The 19,831-nt window shown below is 38.8% G+C and overlaps 1 protein-coding gene across 1 annotated transcript in view; it reads right to left on the bottom strand.

Annotated features, from left to right (window-relative positions):
* Positions 1-19,831, bottom strand: part of LOC149022792 (myosin-6-like) — a 68,250-nt gene that overhangs the window by 10,505 nt on the left and 37,914 nt on the right. Inside the window, exons 24-27 of the mRNA XM_089150719.1 lie at positions 5,706-5,918; positions 5,104-5,316; positions 4,840-4,941; positions 4,537-4,676 (exon numbers count right to left, since the gene is read on the bottom strand). Of these exons, the coding sequence (XP_089006845.1) occupies positions 4,537-4,676; positions 4,840-4,941; positions 5,104-5,316; positions 5,706-5,918 (668 nt within the window). The remainder of the gene's footprint in view (positions 1-4,536; positions 4,677-4,839; positions 4,942-5,103; positions 5,317-5,705; positions 5,919-19,831) is intronic.

Genomic DNA, 19,831 nt, shown 5'->3' with positions numbered 1-19,831 from the left:
TAACAATGAGGTGAGATAGTAGGGCATTAGGACTAAGGAGTTGCATTTGAATTTTGAAAAACTTCATCTAACTATTATTACAAATGATTGTAGATAAAGGTTTTCAAGGACGGATTTGGGTCCTTTGGAGAAAATGCTGTTGTGAAGGGATATGATAACACCAATCTAGGCTAGATCAATAACTCATATAGAATTACTACATTTTAATACATTTTAAAAATGATTAGATTATCTATTAAGTTTATGTCCTAATGCAGCAGTTGAGTGGTGGGTTCTTTGTGGTGGGAGTGTAGAGAACATGAGGAAAGTGGCAATTAAGGTCCTCTCACATACTTGCTCCGCCTTTGGATGTGAAAGGAACTGGAGCACATTTAACATAATCCACTCAAAGATCTAGAACAGATTGTGATCTCAATGCTTAAATAATTTTGTTTTTTCCACTATAACCTTAGATTGAAGATGCAACACATAATGAGCCATGTGGAGAGTGAGCAAAATAGGCGAAAATCGACTCACAGATATCTTCTAGGTGGACTCAAATGATAAAGACCCCCTTCTTGGTTGGGTGAGAGACAGGGGTGGGATATTATTGGACTAGCCTAGAGGGAGACCTGGAGATTGCTTGTCATATGAGGGTTGGTGTCAATGCATTTGTGGCTAACAAGGAGATGATACGTGCATAGGAGGCAACTGGTATTCTTGATGAGGATTGAACGATGGCCCCTCTCAACTATAATTTGATGCCTTCCACATTCGCACAAGATCTAGATGAGACCCAAGCTCCTAGTCAAACTCAACAGGGGGATGATGGTGGTGGTGGCAGTGGTGATGATGGGGATTGTGATGATTATGAGGCTGAAGATGATAATGATGGTGATGGTGATGATGGTCATGGTGGTGGTGGAGGACTTCCAAAGCGCATTGGTGTTTCCACTACTGGAGACACAACAAAGCCCCAATAGATCACCTAGGAGACAATTACACATGCCACCTTGGATGAGCACAATGGGGGCACACCTCGTCATAGGGATAAGGGCTCCACTTTTCAGGGTTACACTAGAGGGCCCCATGGCGAATTCCACCCATTGAGCCAGAAAGGCACTGATATGGCTAGCTTAGCAAATTCGATGTGATTGATGAGCTTCGATGGCAGGGAGTGTGGGGTTTGCACCATATGGGGCTTATGGACCTTGCTACAAATATGGATATCCAGGATATAAATACGAGAGAGCATATGGTGGAGCTTATGGTGGGGCATATGCTGAGTCATCTGTTGGGTCCAATGCATATGGTGGGGAATATGGTGGCTCATCTGCTGATTTAAGTGGTACGTCTGCATATTGATATAAGGATAGATCGGGCGAATCATTTGTGGACTCCATCTTTGGATATCCATTAGGGCCACAGTAGTGCCAATACCAATACCAATACTAGCACCAATAGGAGCAGCAGAGGTAGTTAGGTAGATTCAATAACTTCAACGTATCCCGTTCCAAGCACTGGCTATAGGTGTGAATTCCCTTATGACACATTGCCTAAGATGGGTTGGCTATTTTATGTTGATGATGCCACCTACATAAGGGCACTGACTGATTTTGTCAATCACTATAGGCATTCCATGTCATGGAGTGAGTTAGTCCACTATTCACAGAGCTATATGGGTTAGGGGATGGAGTTAGCCCACTACATCAACCATTACTAGGTTAGAGTAGGTCTGATGTGTAGTATAATTTGTAAAGAAAATCTTAGTGTTCTCTTGCATTATATCCATATTTATATTTTTTTAAATTCATGTTCCAAGCGACCAGTTTCACCGGCATACAAACACTAAAGTGCCAATCAAGAACACCACTTTGGGTTAGGTTTTAGGCAAAAATAACACTCCCAGTGTGTTTGTTGGCCTCAAGCTCGGCTGACTGAAAACTAGGATAGAATAACCCAAAAAACACACTGAATTAAAGGTCGAAATAAAAAGAAGAAAAAAATCCAAAATTTCGGGTACCGAGATGGCGAGTCAGACTGAAATTTCGAACTATGGAAGGAATCCAATTAGATTGTCATACTCCTTGCAAGAGCCAACATCTAATCTTAAAATTCAAATTGGAACTCTCTAGAGTAAGTTATGAAGGTTCCTTGGGAAAGTTAAAGTATTATGAATTTTAGTCAAAATCCGGTTGCAAGTTAGGTCCAAGTAGGATTTGTCAAGTTGAGTCCTAGTCTAATTTCTTTATGTATAAGTAAGCCTACAAACCTTGTAAAGAGCAAGTTGATTTGATAAATAAAATTATGAATGAGTTTTGGATGCAACCAAAGGAGGCTGTTGGTTCCTACAGGAGCCTCGTCTACTTCAGAGAGTGATCTTCTGCAGTTTTTCTGAAATTACAGATTCTATTTCAAGTCCCAAGTTAAACCCCCTCCCGCAACCTCAGCCCCTCCTTTTCTCTGCTGCAGCCTACCCCTCCCCTTAAACAGTTATATTCTAGTTTTATTCAACCCAGCTTAAACTCTAGTTTTATTCAACCCCAGCCCCTCCCCCTCCATTGTATTAGGTCCAGCCCCTCCCCAACCCTGCGGCAGCCTTGGAAGCCTCCCCTTTTACCCCAAGCTAATCCCCTACCCTTAACCCTGAACCATAGTTACAGCTCTTCCCCCATAGTTTTCCTTCTTCTTTTCCCTTCTACAAACCTGTGGCAAATTAGGAATTTTCAAAAATTTAAGAACCTTAAGTGCAGCAGCTTAGTGTTATAATTAAGCTCTAAACCCCTACCTTCGATCCTAAATTCCAGCCCCTTCCCACACCCAAAACCCTAAAGTCCTGCAATTCATCTTTTTCTTTAGGAAACCCTATCCCTGAAATCTTCAAAACTCTAAAAGTCATTACTACCTTAACCAAATCCTACACACTTTTAGAGTTAGCTTCTACACTACCTATTGAACACTCGACCAAACCATAGCATTAATCCAAACCCTAGAAGCCCTAATTTCTATCACACCCTAGTTTCGAAACCCTAAACTTTAAAATTCATATCTGAAACTACATTTGCAGCAAGGTTTCAAGCCTGTAAACATAAAACTTTAGACCCCTAAGCCTGGCCGAATCTACCCTAACCCTAGCCAAATCATTGCTTACCAAGAATCTACCCTAAACCCATTCATCGAAGGAGTTCGCAACCATACAAGAGTGCTGATTCCCAGGGAAGAGGATCCTGGAGTGAGCCTGGATCTAGGGCAACATTTCAATCAATTGAACCCTAGATCCTGTGGTTCACATCAGTAACACGACGTATAAACAGTAACACTAGGGAGTTTATGGAGGTACCTATGCCTTCAGATTCACAACTAGCCATTGACATTATCAATTGGAACATTCAAGGGCCTCAGGAAGTGTAGGAAATGGAAAATCATCCAAAGAGCTAGTTTGCTTCATGAAACAGAGTTCAGGCACATGCGGAGAGACCAGAACCAGCGGCTGACTTCATGGCAGCAGTTAAGTAAATAGTGAACAGCTGGTGAGGACACCTGAGGAGCTTCCTAATGAGTTACTAATTTCTTTTTCTGTTTTTTTCTTTGGATGAACGAATAAAATATTAAATCAAACTCCAAAGGAGCAAAGGAGGAAAACATACAAAGCAGGAAAGGAGGAGAAGGGGGGAAGCACCCCAGGTCAGGGGGCAGCAGGGGTATACAAAATAGAGGAATTTAGACCTCTGGTAACAACAAGGAATCTCTTTCTTGGGGTATCTACTCAGGGTTTCGCGGGGGGGAGGAAGAGGAAACCTTGGTTTTGATATCCTTGCGGATGGCCCCCCAAACCTGATTAGCAGAAAAGGTTTGGAAGACCATCTGTGGAGATAGCACTCAAGCCAGATATTGGAGATAGTGGCGCAGAAAGCTAAATGAGCAATAGTGTCACAGATTGTAGAACCACCAAACCTGTCAACCAGCCAATGGCATTACCTGTCAAGAGGGAGTGGGTGTCTGCAAGGGGGCCAAAAAGAAGCAAGGGCAAGGGACAAGATGGGATTACTGAAGGGGCAGGAGAAAAAGAGGTGATGAGTATTGTCCCATCCATGGTCACAGGAAATGCAGAAGGTGGAGAAAGGGATGCAGTGGCTACTAAGAAATGCAAGGGTTGAGAGGCAAAAAGATATGGTTCTGCAAGCAGTGAGGGAGTGTCTGAGTTGCTAGATTTGATCCAGAAGGACGAGGAGTATTATGTGTTTTACAGGGTCTAATTGTTTTTACCTATTTGGGGTAATGGTTAGAAGGGAATACCCTTCTTGGATGAAGTCCCCTTCCCACCTTTTAGGTGATACTTGGAGACTGCCTATTATGTACTCATCTCTAATACAAATCACACTTATTGAAAAAAACAAACACTAACACCATATCAGGCCTTTTGACATCTGAGACTGCAAATTCACCAGGAAAAGACAACGAGGCAAAAAAATTCAGTTTTTGCTTGATGTTCATCTGGTCATTTAGACCCATTTCAAACTTAATCCAAGTCTTAAACACAGAAACACTAAAACAAACCTTTGCATTTCAGTCTTCAACTGAATTATCTTTGACTCTGCATCCAAATTCTGCCTCAACCTTTCTTCACTAAGCTTGCTTGTTTCTTCAAATTTTTTTTCAGTCTGATCAATTTTTTGTTCTAATGTATTGACTAATGCCTGCAAATAGAAATCAGTAAGGAAGATAAACATCAATAAATTGCATAACCTGCAGGAAGTGACCTAGAAGAGCTCAGCTGAAATGTTGCTCTAGTCAAATAAACTCAAAACATGAATAGCACCATCAAGCAACAAATATGTCCTACAGTTTACGCAACATAACCTTGAGTTTTTCATTTTCCTCAGTAAGCCTTTCTAATAATGAATTATCGACAACTGGGACCTCCTTGATGATGGGGCCTTGTTCTAATTTATTCACTAATGCCTGCAAATAAAAATCAGTAAGGAAGATAAACATCAATAAATAGCATAACCTGCTGCAAGCGACCTAAAAGAGCTCAGTTGAAATGTTGCTCTAGTCAATAAACTCAAAACATGAATTAGCACCATTAGCAACAAGTATATCCTAGAGTTTAAGCAACATTACCTTGAGTTTTTCATTTTCCTCAGTAAGCCTTTCTAATGAAGAATTATCGACAACTGGGACCTCCTTGATGATGGGGGCTTGCTCCACTACCTTACTAGCAGCCTCCAATTCTTTCAACAGCTTTATTTTGGTTTCGTTGAACTCATGTTGCATCTCTTCCAAAGCAGATTGCAGTTTAGCATTTTCTTGTGTCTTTGCTTCCTCCATGTCAGCCTAAAAATGTACGAGTATACAACTTATTCATAAGAAAAATCACTAATTCCAACATATACAAGGAGGCAAAGTATGACTTGCAGTGTGTGTAAAGAAGGCTACAGTTGGTATAGATATTTGGTTAATCCTTTTCTTTGTTTCTCTCCAGTGCCCCTCCCCTTCTTTACGGGACTGGGGGTGTTAAGTGAACAAATATAAGAAGTGATAACAAACTCTCCAAAGCATAATCATAAAAGTTAAAGAGAAACTTGTGAAACACTATCAATCATAAGACTGTATTTAGTCAGAATTCTCATGTCAATTAGTGGACTGCTCTTAATTCATGAATACTCAAAACATGAATTAGCACCATTAGCAACAAGTATATCCTAGAGTTTAAGCAACATTACCTTGAGTTTTTCATTTTCCTCAGCAAGCCTTTCTAATGAAGAATTATCGACAACTGGGACCTCCTTGATGATGGGGGCTTGCTCCACTACCTTACTAGCAGCCTCCAATTCTTTCAACAGCTTTATTTTGGTTTCGTTGAACTCATGTTGCATCTCTTCCAAAGCAGATTGCAGTTTAGCATTTTCTTGTGTCTTTGCTTCCTCCATGTCAGCCTAAAAATGTACGAGTATACAACTTATTCATAAGAAAAATCACTAATTCCAACATATACAAGGAGGCAAAGTATGACTTGCAGTGTGTGTAAAGAAGGCTACAGTTGGTATAGATATTTGGTTAATCCTTTTCTTTGTTTCTCTCCAGTGCCCCTCCCCTTCTTTACGGGACTGGGGGTGTTAAGTGAACAAATATAAGAAGTGATAACAAACTCTCCAAAGCATAATCATAAAAGTTAAAGAGAAACTTGTGAAACACTATCAATCCTAAGACTGTATTTAGTCAGAATTCTCATGTGAATTAGTGGACTGCTCTTAATCATATAGCACTGGTTTATCTTTCTTAAGCTTGATTTTTCAAATTACTGATTTCCTTTGACCCCCCCCCCCCAAAAAAAAAAAAAAAAAAACAGTTTTGAATCTGCCTGTCTACATATCTTGCTCAACTACATAAAAGAAGACAAAATTGACTATTATATCATCTTTGAGTTATAATACTCTGCTTTGAATGCAAATAAACTAGGAAACAAAATCAGAAGCCCCAGAAAACCGTAAAAGGAAGAATGCAAAAGAGAGGAGAAACACATAGACCTCACTACAAATATGGACCTTGCTACAAAAAACATTGACGACATAGTTCCAGCTAGATCTATTATATATCCCATGCATCTTTACAAAATTGCAGGTCAAAGGACCCATGAGCCCCAAAAAAATGCAGTAAGGCATAAAAAATGAGAATGTAATACATAGACCTTGTGTACAAAAGGCATTGTTCCAGTCAGATGCATCATGTGCCCATGCAATATTACAAACTGAGGTCAAAGGGCCAAGCTAGCTTTAGTTCTACTAGGTCCGGCTGTACAAGAAACTAAAAGGATTCCTCACTATTGCACTGGGGTTTCTAGCCCCTCATGACTTAAAGCGAAAATATACAAACACAGAGAAGGGTCTTGGATAATGGGCACAAGTAATTCAATAGGAGGAATGCAGTGGAAAGATAACAGCATTATATATAGTATATATATATATATATAACACATATCTATGATAGCCCCAATTCAAATCAATAGCCCAAATCAGGAAAACTCAAGACCAGCTACCTAATAGGGAATGCAATCAAGAGGGATTGCCATTTCGAGAAGTGTGGTTTCAATCAGGAACCACAACCTGCCAGACTGTCCTGGACACCAACAAGGAGTCAAGGACATACTTAAATGGAAAACAGAAGCATTTTAATGATCTAGTTGCATCACAGAAACCACCAACCAAACCAAAGAGATGCATTACCTGAAAATTAATCACAATGCTGACAAAACTGCCCACCCCCACCCAAGGAGGAAAAAGAAATTGAATACACTTAAAAGGAAAAGGTCCTTTGAACCGAAATGGTAGAAGGGAATCTTTCATGCCCTTCAACCAGGCACCTTTAAGATTGGGTGAAATACACCTTTCAATCAGCCACCACTGTATTTCGCTCTCAGCCACTGCTGCACCCTCTGCACCTCTCCTCCTCCACTATTACCACCCCATTGGTGCTGCACCTGGTCATCCATTGCAGCTAAACTTGACAATGAGCACCTGCAAATAAATCAAATACTTCTTCCCTGAAACCATAGTATTAAGTTTTGCCAATCAGAATACCAGGGCATCTGCAGGGCCAAATTCTTCTCAAGCTGCTGCAAAAACTCAGCATTGGTTCATACCAAGTAGTCACATCTCACATCCCCTCCTACAGCATCCCCTCTTGTTGGAAGTATGATTGAGGTTTCCTAATTGGAGTAGACTCCTCTTTTAGTTATATCTTTTGCTTTCTTATATTCTTTATATTGGTTTCATATTTTGTGTTAGACTAGGTTTCCCAATATCTAGGATTGGTTTTTCTATTCTATTTGCTTTGCATTTCCTTATCATACTCTGAGTAGGATTTACTCAGATTGTAACTATAAATACCCCATTGGGCCTATGAATTAAGATAACCTTCTAAGCAATAATTTCTTCAAATTCCAACATGGTATCAAAGCCTAGTTCCTCTCTTTTCCCTCATCGTTGCTGCTGCTACTACCCATTCCATTAACTGCAACCTGAAACTCATCGCCTTCTTCTTCTTCTTCATCTTGCAACCTGGAACCAACCTAAAACACACAATTGCCACTGTGTCTCCACAAACACCACTGCACTCTCTCTCTCTCTCTCTCTCTCTCTCTCTCTCTCTCTCTCTCTTGCTGTGTCTCCAACCTTTCACCTAACCTGCAATCACCATCACTCGATTTTGCAATTTTTTTCAACCATCACACTTGATACCCATAGGAAAAAGAAAAGAAAAAAAAGGGGGAAAAAGAGGGAACTAGAGAAATGGATTCTCTCTCTCTCTCTCTCTCAATTTTCCTCACAATAGGACTCTCTTTCACTGCCGTTGCCTCCACCTCCTCCACCATCGGCAACCACTGCCGTCATCACCTGCTGCAACTGAAGACTGAAGCAATTCCCATCACTGCTGCTGCTTATGCCTCCACCTCCAAAAAGAGATCGTACCTGCAAAACAGAAGGGAAAACGGAAAAAACAAAACCATTCTAGCACCTCTAAGTGTCACCTGGTATCACCAAACCAGCACCTTCAATTTTTTTTATTCAGCCTTGCGAACTTCAAATCAGAAAAAAAAAAAAAAAAAAGAAAAGAAAGAAAGAAAAAACTGCATCCTCTTCTCTTCAGCCATCCCTCCACATCACCTCTTGACTACAGTTGGTTTGGCTTTTTTAGTTCTCTTCTAAACCCCCAACATTCTTATAAGAACTTGATTTTCCAGGGGTTTCTTTTGTAAATTCATACGAGTTTGGGGGTCTCTTTTTGAGAATTCACATAAATTCAGGGGTCTATCTGAGAATTATCATATTTCTAGGGGTCTGATTGTGAATTCCCATATTCCCAAGGATCTAATTGGAATTTCCATAGTCACAAGGGTCTAATTGTGAATTTCATATTTTCAAGGAGCTAATTGTGATTTCCAATATTTCTAGGGGTTCATTTTCGTAAATTAAAAAAGAAAAAGAAGAAAAAAGAGAGTGATTGTTAGTTGGGCCTTTCAGATTCTTCCTTTCCAAGTTTACCCATTACATTCGGGCCATTATCTTACCTTGGTGGACCATGGACCATATCAGTTAGGGATTTCCTTTGTCATTGTTTTACCCACGTGTAAAGCTACACGTGGGGGGGGGGGGGAGATTGAAGATGTCTGCTATTCAATGTTTACTTCAAGAGTATTGTCTACATTTTTCAGGTCATTGTTCAAATGCTTTCTTTCAGACATCCTTGTGTAGAATTTGATCTCTGTCACTTTCAGACTTCTTTGTGCAGAATTTGATCTTTGTTACCTTCGAAAATTTGTCCCTTACCTTGGCAATCTTCCACTTTGGAGATCTAACATTGCTATAGATCTGAATTTTTTGACCTATGCAGAACCTGATTCTCTGTTACCCTTAGATATTTGCCCCATACCTTGACATCTTCCACTTTGGAGATCTAACCTTGCTGTAGATTTGGCATTTGCCTTTGCAGAACTTGATCTCTATTACCTTTGGAGATTGTCACTTGTCTTGGCAATTTTTCCCTTATCTTTGGAGATTGTCACTTATCTTGACAATTTGTCCCTTACCTTTAGAGATTGTCCCTTTACTTGACAATTTTTTCCCTTTAGAGATCTAACATTTCTACAAATCTAAAGTTTCACTTTTCCTGCTATACCATAGAAGTTGTTACCCCAAAAATATATTTTCCCTCAGATCTATGCTGAAATTTGGTCTACTCAACATTTGAAGATTCTACCTTTTTCTTGGGTGATCTTCCTTGGAGACCTAAAGTTGCAGTAAAGATGAGGACAAAGCAAGTAGAAGTCTATAAGGCAGACGTAATCTATAAGCTATTAATGAAGTATGAAGATCAAGTTGCAGATGTTGACTTGGACAGATGATCTATACTATTTTGGCCAAGTTGGGCATGTGTGATATCCATGCCTCAACTTGAGGGGGAGTGTTGGAAGTATGAATGAGGTTTCCTAATTGGAGTAGGCTCCTCTTTTAGTTATATACTTTGTTTTCTTATATTCTTTATATTAGTTTCATATTCCCTTATCCTACTCGAGTAGGATTTACTTAGATTGTACTATAAATACCCCATTGGGGCCTATGAATGAAGATAACCTACTGAGCAATAATTTCTGACGAAATATGAATTGAAATGTTTGATTCTTCTGTATATTATTCAAAACTTTACAATCAATATATACATAACTACTATCTATGAAATAGGAAAGAAGCTATACAGCTGCCATCTACAAAATAGGAAGATATCCTATACAGCTACTATCTACAGAATAGGAAAAAAATATCCTACCTAGAAGATTAGAATAAATGAGAAATCTACCTAGAATAGAAGATTGCAATAATAAGAAAAATACCTGTAATAGAATATAACAATCTGATCTACTTAGATTAAAGATACTAATAAAATATTATGATATGATTCTAAGATTTTCCACACTCCCCCTCAAGCTGGTGAATAGGCATTCTCCATTCCCAGCTTGGATATGCATTTTTGAAAGGCTAAGCTGCTCAATCCTTTAGTAAGTACATCAGCAAGTTGACTATGTGTAGACACATACGGCGTACAAATCAATCCGCTATCCAGCTTCTCTTTGATGAAGTGTCTGTCAATCTCAATGTGCTTGGTTCGGTCATGTTGAACAGGGTTATGTGCTATACTGATTGCTGATTTGTTGTCACAGTAGAGTCTCATTGGTCCACCCCATTCAACCTTTAGGTCTTCTAAGATAATCTTCAACCAAAGTAATTCACATACTCCTTGAGCCATTGCACGAAATTCAGCTTCTGCACTTGACCGGGCCACAACATTCTGCTTCTTGCTCCGCCATGTCACAAGATTGCCACCAAGAAATGTGCAATATCCTGTGGTCGACCTTCTATCTACTGTTGACCCTGCATAATCAGCATCAGTGTATGCTTCTAGTATCATTCCTTTATTCCTTTTAAATAAAAGGCCTCTCCCTGGCGTCCCTTTTAAATATTGTAGCACATGGTGAGCTGCATGCAAGTGAATTTCCTTTGGACTGTGCATGAATTGCCTTATTACACTAACTGCATATGCTATGTCTGGCCTTGTGTGAGACAAGTAGATTAGTCTTCCTACTAGTCTTTGATACATCTCTCGGTCCACAACAACATCTTCTTCTGCATTCCCAAGTTTACTGTAGGGATCTATTGGAGTGCTTGCTGGTTTACACGCGGCCATTCCTGTTTCTTTAAGGAGATCAGTGATATACTTTTGTTGAAAGATGAAAATGCCTTGTTGAGAGTGAGCAACTTCAATGCCAAGAAAGTATTTTAGTCTTCCTAAAGCCTTGATCTCAAATTCCTTAGCCAAGCATTGAGTCAAATTCGAGTTTCTCTTTTTCTTCATTCCTGTCACTATTATGTCATCAACATACACAAGTAGTGCCGTGACTCCCCCAGATGATGAGTGCTTGATGAACAATGTACGGTCTCCTTGACTTTGCTTGTAACGCATACTAATCATGACTTTAGTAAATCTGCCAAACCATGCCTGCGGTGACTGTTTGAGTCCATATAAGGCCTTTTTTAACTTGCATACAATATTAGCAGCTAAATCCTTCTCATAACCCGGTGGAACCTCCATGTAAATTTCTTCCTTTAGTTCACCATGCAAGAATGCATTTTTAACATCAAACTGTTGCAAGTCCCAACTTTAATTTGCCGCCAAGGATAGTAAGATTCTGACAGTATTCATTTTTGCAACTGGAGCAAATGTTTCAAGGTAGTCAATCCCGTAAGTCTGGGTGTAGCCCTTGGTTACCAACCTTGCTTTGTACCTTTCTAAAGATCCATCTACTCGATACTTCAATGTATATACCCATTTGCACCCCACAAGTTTCTTCCCTTCTGGTAATCTTACAAGTTCCCATGTTCCATTACTTTCTAATGCTTCCATCTCCACATTCATAGCTTGCTTCCACTCCTTATTGGATAAAGCCTCAGATAAGGTGTTAGGAATGGCAATGGTGTTTAAACTTACCAAAAAGGCTCTATGAGATGTGTCACGACCCCATTTGTTTTTCCACCACCGAGCCTCCCTCAATAATATATTTTATATATATTATAATATAATCATATAATGATATAGATAATATATATAATAACATATCATTTATAAGATATCTAATGGGTTTCTTTATGGGCTCGTGGGCCTGCTCTTTTACTTACATAGGGCCCACTTTGGGGTGTGAGTATTCATACCTCCGGGTTCAGCAATTTACGCTGATCATTTCCTCGTTTTCAGGTCAGTCTAATTCCATTGTTGTGGGACCCACAAGCGATGTCTGACCTTGACCACAATGACACGTTCACCCACAATAATAAAATAATAATAGAAAAAGATGCGGGGCATTACATCCTCCCCTCCTTAAAATAAATTTCGTCCTCGAAATTTGCATACCTGATCCATTGAATAACTGGGGACATCGAGTATTTATATCGGATTCAATCTCCCATGAGGCTTCTTGACCCAGGTGACTGTTCCACCGCACTTTCAACTGGTTTCTCTTCATAAGAAAGATCTTCTTTCAATTCCAACGGTTTGTATCGTAGCACATGAACAGGATCTGCTACATACTTCTTCAACATAGAAACGTGAAACACATCATATATGTTGGACAAATCTGGAAGGTAGAGCAAGTCTATATGCTACTGCTCCAATTCTTTCCAGAATTTCAATGATCCTATATATCTTGGACTTAGCTTCCTGTTTTTCCGAATCTCACCACACCTTTCATTGGTGTTGTCTTTAGGAAAACTTTATCGCCTACCTCAAATTCCAAGGGCTTCCTCCTCACATCTGCATAACTTTTATGTCTACTTTGAGCAATTTTCATTCTCTTTTGTATCACCTTTATTTTCTCACAAGTTTGTTGTACTAGGTTTGGACCCAATTTGGCTTCTCACCAATTTCATTTCCTTTCATACCATGCTTTATAGGGCACCATCTCTATGGTGGATTAGTAGCTGTTGTTATAGGCAAACTCTACTAAACATAAATGGTCACTCCAGCTACCCTTGAAGTCAATTACACAAGCCTTAAGCATGTCTTCCAATATTTGAATAGTCCTTTCAAATTCTCCATCTGTCTAAGGATGAAAAGTTGTGCAGAAGTTTAATCATGATCTGGAATCACGATCCAATACAATAGAATTGGGTACTCCATATAATCTCACAATTTCCTTCACAAATAGTTTAGTTAGCTTGTCTAGGGAACAATCAATCTGGATGGGTAAATAATGGGATGACTTTGTCAGTCTATCCACAATTACCCAAATTGCTTTATCACATTGCGGAGTCCTTGGTAACATGCTCCCACTTCCACTTAGGTATATCTAGGGGTTGTAACAAACCTGAGGGTCGTTGGTGTTCTGCCTTTACCACTTGACAAGTCATGCATTTTTGTACATATTTTGCTATCTACCTCTTCATATTGTTCCACCAAAAATTCTCTTTCAAATCTTGACACATCTTTGTCCCACCAGGATGCACTGAATATGGGCTGTTATGTATTTTCTTCATCAGTTCTCGTTTCAACTCCTCATCTTGAGGCACACACAACCTGGATTTATATCGAATGATTCCAGCTGAATCAACATTAAAATCTACTAACTCTTTATCCTTCATTCTTCCCTTAACTTTCTGTATCATTCCTTTGTTTTTCTTTAATCTGTTCCAGAATGGAAAGTTTTACAATCAAGCTTGCAACCAATGCTATAACTTCACATCCAAGCATGATTTCAATTTCCATCTTCCTTGCATCTTTTATAAGATGAGGCTGATTCGTTAATAGAGCTATAAAGTGACCTTGTGACTCCTTACTTAAAGCCTCAGCCACCACATTTGCCTTACTAGAAGGGTAGTTAACATTGCAGTCGTAATCTTTCAATAATTCTATTCATCGTCTTTGTTTCAGATTCAACTCTTTTTGAGTGAAGATGTATTTGAGACTCTTGTGGTCAATGTATACTTCACATTTTTCTTCATGCAAGTAGTGTCTCCATATCTTCAATGCAAAGATGTCTGCTGCCAACTCCGAATCATGAGTTGGGTAGTTTTGTTTATGAGATTTCAATTGTCTTGATGCATATACGATGACCTTTCCATGTTGCATAAGCACACAACCCAAGCCACTTCCTGGTATATCACTATATATAACAAATCCTCCAGTTTCATATGGGAACTTAAGACAGGTGTAGTTACTAACCTTCGCCTCAGCTCTTGGAAACTTTGCTCACATTCATTTGTCCAAGCAAATCTGACTCCTTTTCTAGTGAGTCGAGTTAATGGCATTGCAGTTTTAGAGAATCCTTCAATGAATCTCCTATAACCAGCTAGTCCCAGAAAACTCCTTATTTCAGTCACATTAGTTGGTCTAGCCCAATCCATGATAGTTTGGACTTTGCTGAGATCTACCATAATACCTTCAGCAGAGATCACATGTCCTAAGAACACAACCTTGTCAAGCCAAAATTCACACTTCTTAAATTTAGCATAAAGCTTCTCATTTCTTAGGGTCTGTAGCATTGCTCTCAAATGCTCCTCATGTTCTTCCTTACTTTTTGAATATATCAATATATCATCAATAAAGACAATAACATACTGATCCAGGACATTGTGGGACACCCTATTCATTAAATCCATAAAGGCTGCTGGTGCATTAGTCAACCCAAAAGGCATGACACGAAATTCATAATGTCCATATCTGGTCCTGAAAGCAAGCTTTGGCATGTCTTCTTCCCTCACCTTCAATTGGTGATAGCCTGACCTCAAATCAATCTTAGAGAATACCTTCCTTGTAGTTGATCAAACAGATCATCAATTCTAGGCAAGGGGTACTTGTTCTCGACAATCACTTTGTTCAATTCTCTATAGTCAATACACGTTCTCAATGTCCCATCCTCTTTTTTTTTCCTTTTTCACAAATAGGTTTGGGGCTCCCTAAGGAGATACACTAGATTGTAAGAATCCCTTATTCAACAATTCTTGCAATTGTTCTTTCAATTCTTTCAGTTCTTTTGGAGCCAGTCTTTATGGACGTTAGATATTGGGCCTGTGCTAGGGATAAGTTCGATAGTAAATTCCACTTCTCTTTCTGGTGGTAACCCTGACAAATCATCAGGAAATTCTTTCAACTAGTACTTTAGGTAAAGCCACCCCAATTACCTCCAAATCTTGCATAGAAACTAAATAGCCTTAGCATCCTTGCTTGAGCAATCCTTTGACTTGGATAGTTGAGATCATTCTTGTTGGGGAAGACTTTCTTTGCAATCCTGAGAATTGGATTTCAGGTTCTCCTACAAGTATTAGTATCACCATTCCCTCATAACATAAAACACTGGCATGATCAGTAATAAGCCAGTCCATTCCAAGAATCACATCAAACTCCTTAAAATTTAAAAGACCTCCAATCATCACCTTTCTTTTCCTCTTTATTTTGTCCCTCTGCCTTCTCAATGCTTTCTTATATTTGAAATCGATGCACCACATCAATATAGATTCTTAGTTGATGAACACCCATAACTCTCTGTATATTAGACCTAAGCCCTCGCTCAAACTGTTGAGCCTTCATTTCTTCAGTGCTTCTAATATGAGGTGCATATTTAGAGAGTTCCTCCAATTTGTCTTTCATAATCGATAACTAACATGAATTCAGATATCTTTCGTAAAATACATTATTCATTCATCTTGAGAATGTACACTATCAAAGATACTTCTTTTCAAATCCTTTCAATTTCATTTCAGTTTTCGTCATAAGCCTAAGTGAATCATAGAGAATGTACATCTGTCTATACCACCGAAGTGGTTTCAGTCATACCACAGAAGTGGTTTCAGTCTCAAGGCACAAAGCCATGTACATCTCATAGATTGTTGTTATTGGCTTAGACCCAGTCTTTCCACTTTACAGTCTAACCACAAGGGTTGTGCTTGACAGCACGATGCCTTTTCATCCAATTTAGTCCAACATTTACACAGTTCTTTATATGAGCAATCATTTGTCATTATGTTTGAAACAAGTATATATTTCAAACCAAAATGTAATCATGCATAGACAAAATAATGTAAACGATTACTCAATATACAGTCATAATCTTAAATACAGTTCAATCATACAATCATTCATGTCCTCATTTCAGTCATTGAAGAACCATTCATCTATAAGATATAATATCTTAGTACATTACAGTCATGCATGCAAATCACACTCCTCACATCATACACTACAGTCATATACATCTATGAGTGAAAGTACAATCCTCATAACATATAATACACTTATATATACCCACGAGTTCAGTCATAATACTCACGATTCACCTCGGTGTTTCTAGAAATGTCATCATATCACACTTCAATATTCCAATCATCCATTCTTTCCAATCATCATATCTCAACTCAACATTTACAAATATCCAGTCTTTCCAATTTAGCCATCCCCATCTATGACATTACATAGTCAATCCTTTCATCGGCTTTTTCATCTTTCTTTCACTAGTCAAATCCTCAATATTATCAGTCAAACAATTGGTCCTCCAATCAGTCCATTCACTTAATCAAAATTAACTTTCCCCCAAGTATAATAAGTCTTCTTCTCTTCCTTTCTTATATTATCAGTCATTCTAGTCTACAAAATCTATTGCTCTGATACCACCTCTGTCACGACCCCATTTGTTTTTCCACCACCGAGCCTCCCTCAATAATATATTTTATATATATTATAATATAATCATATAATGATATAGATAATATATATAATAACATATCATCTATAAGATATCTAATGGGCTTCTTTATGGGCTCGTGGGCCTGCTCTTTTAATTACACAGGGCCCACTTTGGGGTGTGAGTATTCATACCTCCGGGTTCAGCAATTTACGCTGATCATTTCCTCGTTTCCAGTCCGTTCTAATTCCATTGTTGTGGGACCCACAAGCGATGTCTGACCTTGACCACAATGACACGTTCACCCACAATAATAAAATAATAATAGAAAAAGATGCGGGGCATTACAAGATGGGGAAAAATGTTTAAAGGACAAGAATTGGGCAAGAGGGTACATGGGTTTCGTTGTGCATCCTCTAGTGCCTTTCCTAATGGCAATAGGAAGGTCTAGTTCATTACTATCTGTGGGCACATCAGATTCGGTTTGTAGTGAAGGATTAGTTATTTGTACCTCTTTCCAGAAATTGGATTGGAGTCTTGAACTTGCACTAATTCTGGAACAAGATTCTTCTTCCTTGAGAACACCTTTCCTTTGCCAAATCTCACATGCTCAATATCATAAATAGGCTCATTCATTTCAAAGTTTGACATATGTTCATGTTGTTCACAGTTTGACACAGACGAGTCTGACACAAGTTTAGGTTGTTCACAGTTTGACTAAGGTGACATAGTGAAGTATTTGGGAGTGAACTCTAAGTCAAGTAAGGAATTCCCATTCATATCTTCCATTATTGAATGCTCCCCCTAAAGATGAGGTGTGGAAAAATAAGACTTATGTTCATGAAAAGTGACATCAATGGAAACATATAACCTTTTTGAAGGAGGGTGATAGCACTTATAGCCCTTTTGAGTGGAGGAATATCCTATAAATAAACATTTGAGTGCTTTGGGATCTAATTTACCCAAATGTGGTCCATGAATATGAACAAATGAGACACACCCAAAAATTCGAGGAACAAGGTTATTTGTCGTTTGTAGGTTTGGGTAGAACTGGGAAAGGACATCCATTGGACTCTTGAATCCTAAGACTCTCGAAGGCAGCCGATTTATGAGATGAGTTGCTGTGAAGACTGCTTCCCCCCAAAATGACTTAGGCACATTGTATTGGAATAGGGAGGCTCTAGTTACATCAATAAGGTGGCCATTTTTCCGTTCAGCTACTCCGTTTTGTTGTGGGGTATCAACGCACGATGACTCATGTATAATTCCCTCCCTTTGAAAGAATGGAGTTAGAATTTGATTGAAATAGTCTCTGGCATTATCAGATCTAAATCTTTTTATACTAACTCCAAATTGGTTTTTAACCATGGAATGGAAGTTGGGAAGAACACAACTAACGTCGGATTTATTTTTGAGTAGAAAAATCCATGAGACACGAGTGCAATCATCAATGAATGACACGAACCACCTAGCCCCAAACACATTAGGAACTTTAGAAGGACCCCAAATATCACTATGAATGAGATAAAAGGGGATGGAACTTCTTTTCTTGCTTAAAGGAAGTGGTACACGCTTGTGTTTAGCAAGCTCACACACATCACAATGAAACTCATCGACATGTATGCCTTGAAACAAAGAAGGAAATAAAAGACTGATTACCCTAAAGGAAGGATGTCCAAGTCTGTGATGGTAAAGCTAGATTTTTTCTTTATTGGTTTGAGAAGGACTACCATTAGTAGCATGTGATTGGCTTGGTGCCTCAAGGTAGTAGAGTCGATCCCTTTCTCTAGCATGTCCAATCGTCCTCCCCGAGTCCTTGTCCTGAAATATACAATGACTATGGTGAAAGACTACATTAGAATGTAAATCTTGCGTGAGTTTCTTCACAGAAATGAGATTTGTAGATAGTCTAGGAACATGTAGGACATTTTTCAAGGTGAGGGACGAGTTGAGCTCAATATTTCCAGTTCCAGCCACAGTAGTTAATGAGCCATCAGCAGTAGCTATCTTCCTACTACTTGGACAAGGAGAATATGTGGTGAAAAGATTTGGTGAGTGTGTCATGTGGTCAGTTGCACCTGAATCTATGATCCAGGGGCTTGGAAGACAATTACTAGAGACATTTAATCCAATAGAAAGTGGAAACTCACCTGAATATGCCAAAGAACATGTACCTGGTTTTTTGTTAAGGTTGCTCAAAAGAGTTTTTACACGTTCTATGTCCTCCTGATTAAGGCTAGCAACTTCTTTATTAGTGGCTTCAGGTTGCTGTGCAGATGTAACATGCGCCTGACCATTATTTCTAGATTGCTCTCCTTTGTGCCGCCACTCTCGGCTAGGAGGTTTCCCATGAAGTTTCCAGCATCTTTCCCATGTGTGACGAGCTTTCTTGCAGTAGGTACACCATAGATTATCTTTGTTTTGCAATTCTCCATTCTGCAGATTTTTGATTGTCTGATCAAATGCAGTCCCCAAAGTAACCTCTCTTGGTTCTGACATACTCTTTATAGGTGCTTAAAAATAGTATGTGAAACAGTAACCAAAGATGCAATAAAACGACAAATAAGGCGAAGAAAGAAAAAATCTGTTTTTCAGGTAAGGAAAAATAAACAGAACAGAGCTGAATAAAGAATGGCGATAAAGGCCAAAGAAAGAATAATCTCTGTGTGGCGGAAACACCAGAGATTAAAGGCAATGAAGGCCTGAAAGCTGGACAGCAATCCCAAGATTGGTTGGCTCTGATGCCATGACGAAATATGAATTGAAATGTTTGATTATTTTGTATATTATTCAGAACTTTACAATCAATATATACACAGCTACTATTTATGAAATAGGAAAGAAGCTATACAGCTGCCATCTACTATCTAGAGAATAGGAAAAAATATCCTACCTAGAAGATTAGAATAAATGAGAAATCTACCTAGAATAGAAGATTGCAATAATAAGAAAAATACCTGTAATAGAATATTACAATCTGATCTACTTAGATTAAAGATACTAATAAAATATTATGATGTGGTTCTAAGATTTTCCACAATTTCTTCAAATTCCAACACCTTTGCAAACCTCTCTTGTACCCTGGCTAGCCACTGGTGCTTAGAACCAGGAAGTTTAACTCCAACCACA

The sequence above is a fragment of the Hakea prostrata genome, chromosome 3 (genome assembly GCF_041222555.1).
Source record: "Hakea prostrata isolate BN-2017 chromosome 3, UWA_Hpros_2, whole genome shotgun sequence".
NCBI classification, from domain to species: Eukaryota; Viridiplantae; Streptophyta; class Magnoliopsida; order Proteales; family Proteaceae; genus Hakea; species Hakea prostrata.
The sequence above is the reverse complement of the archived record's forward strand: the minus strand, read 5'-3'. Positions and strand labels throughout refer to the sequence as shown.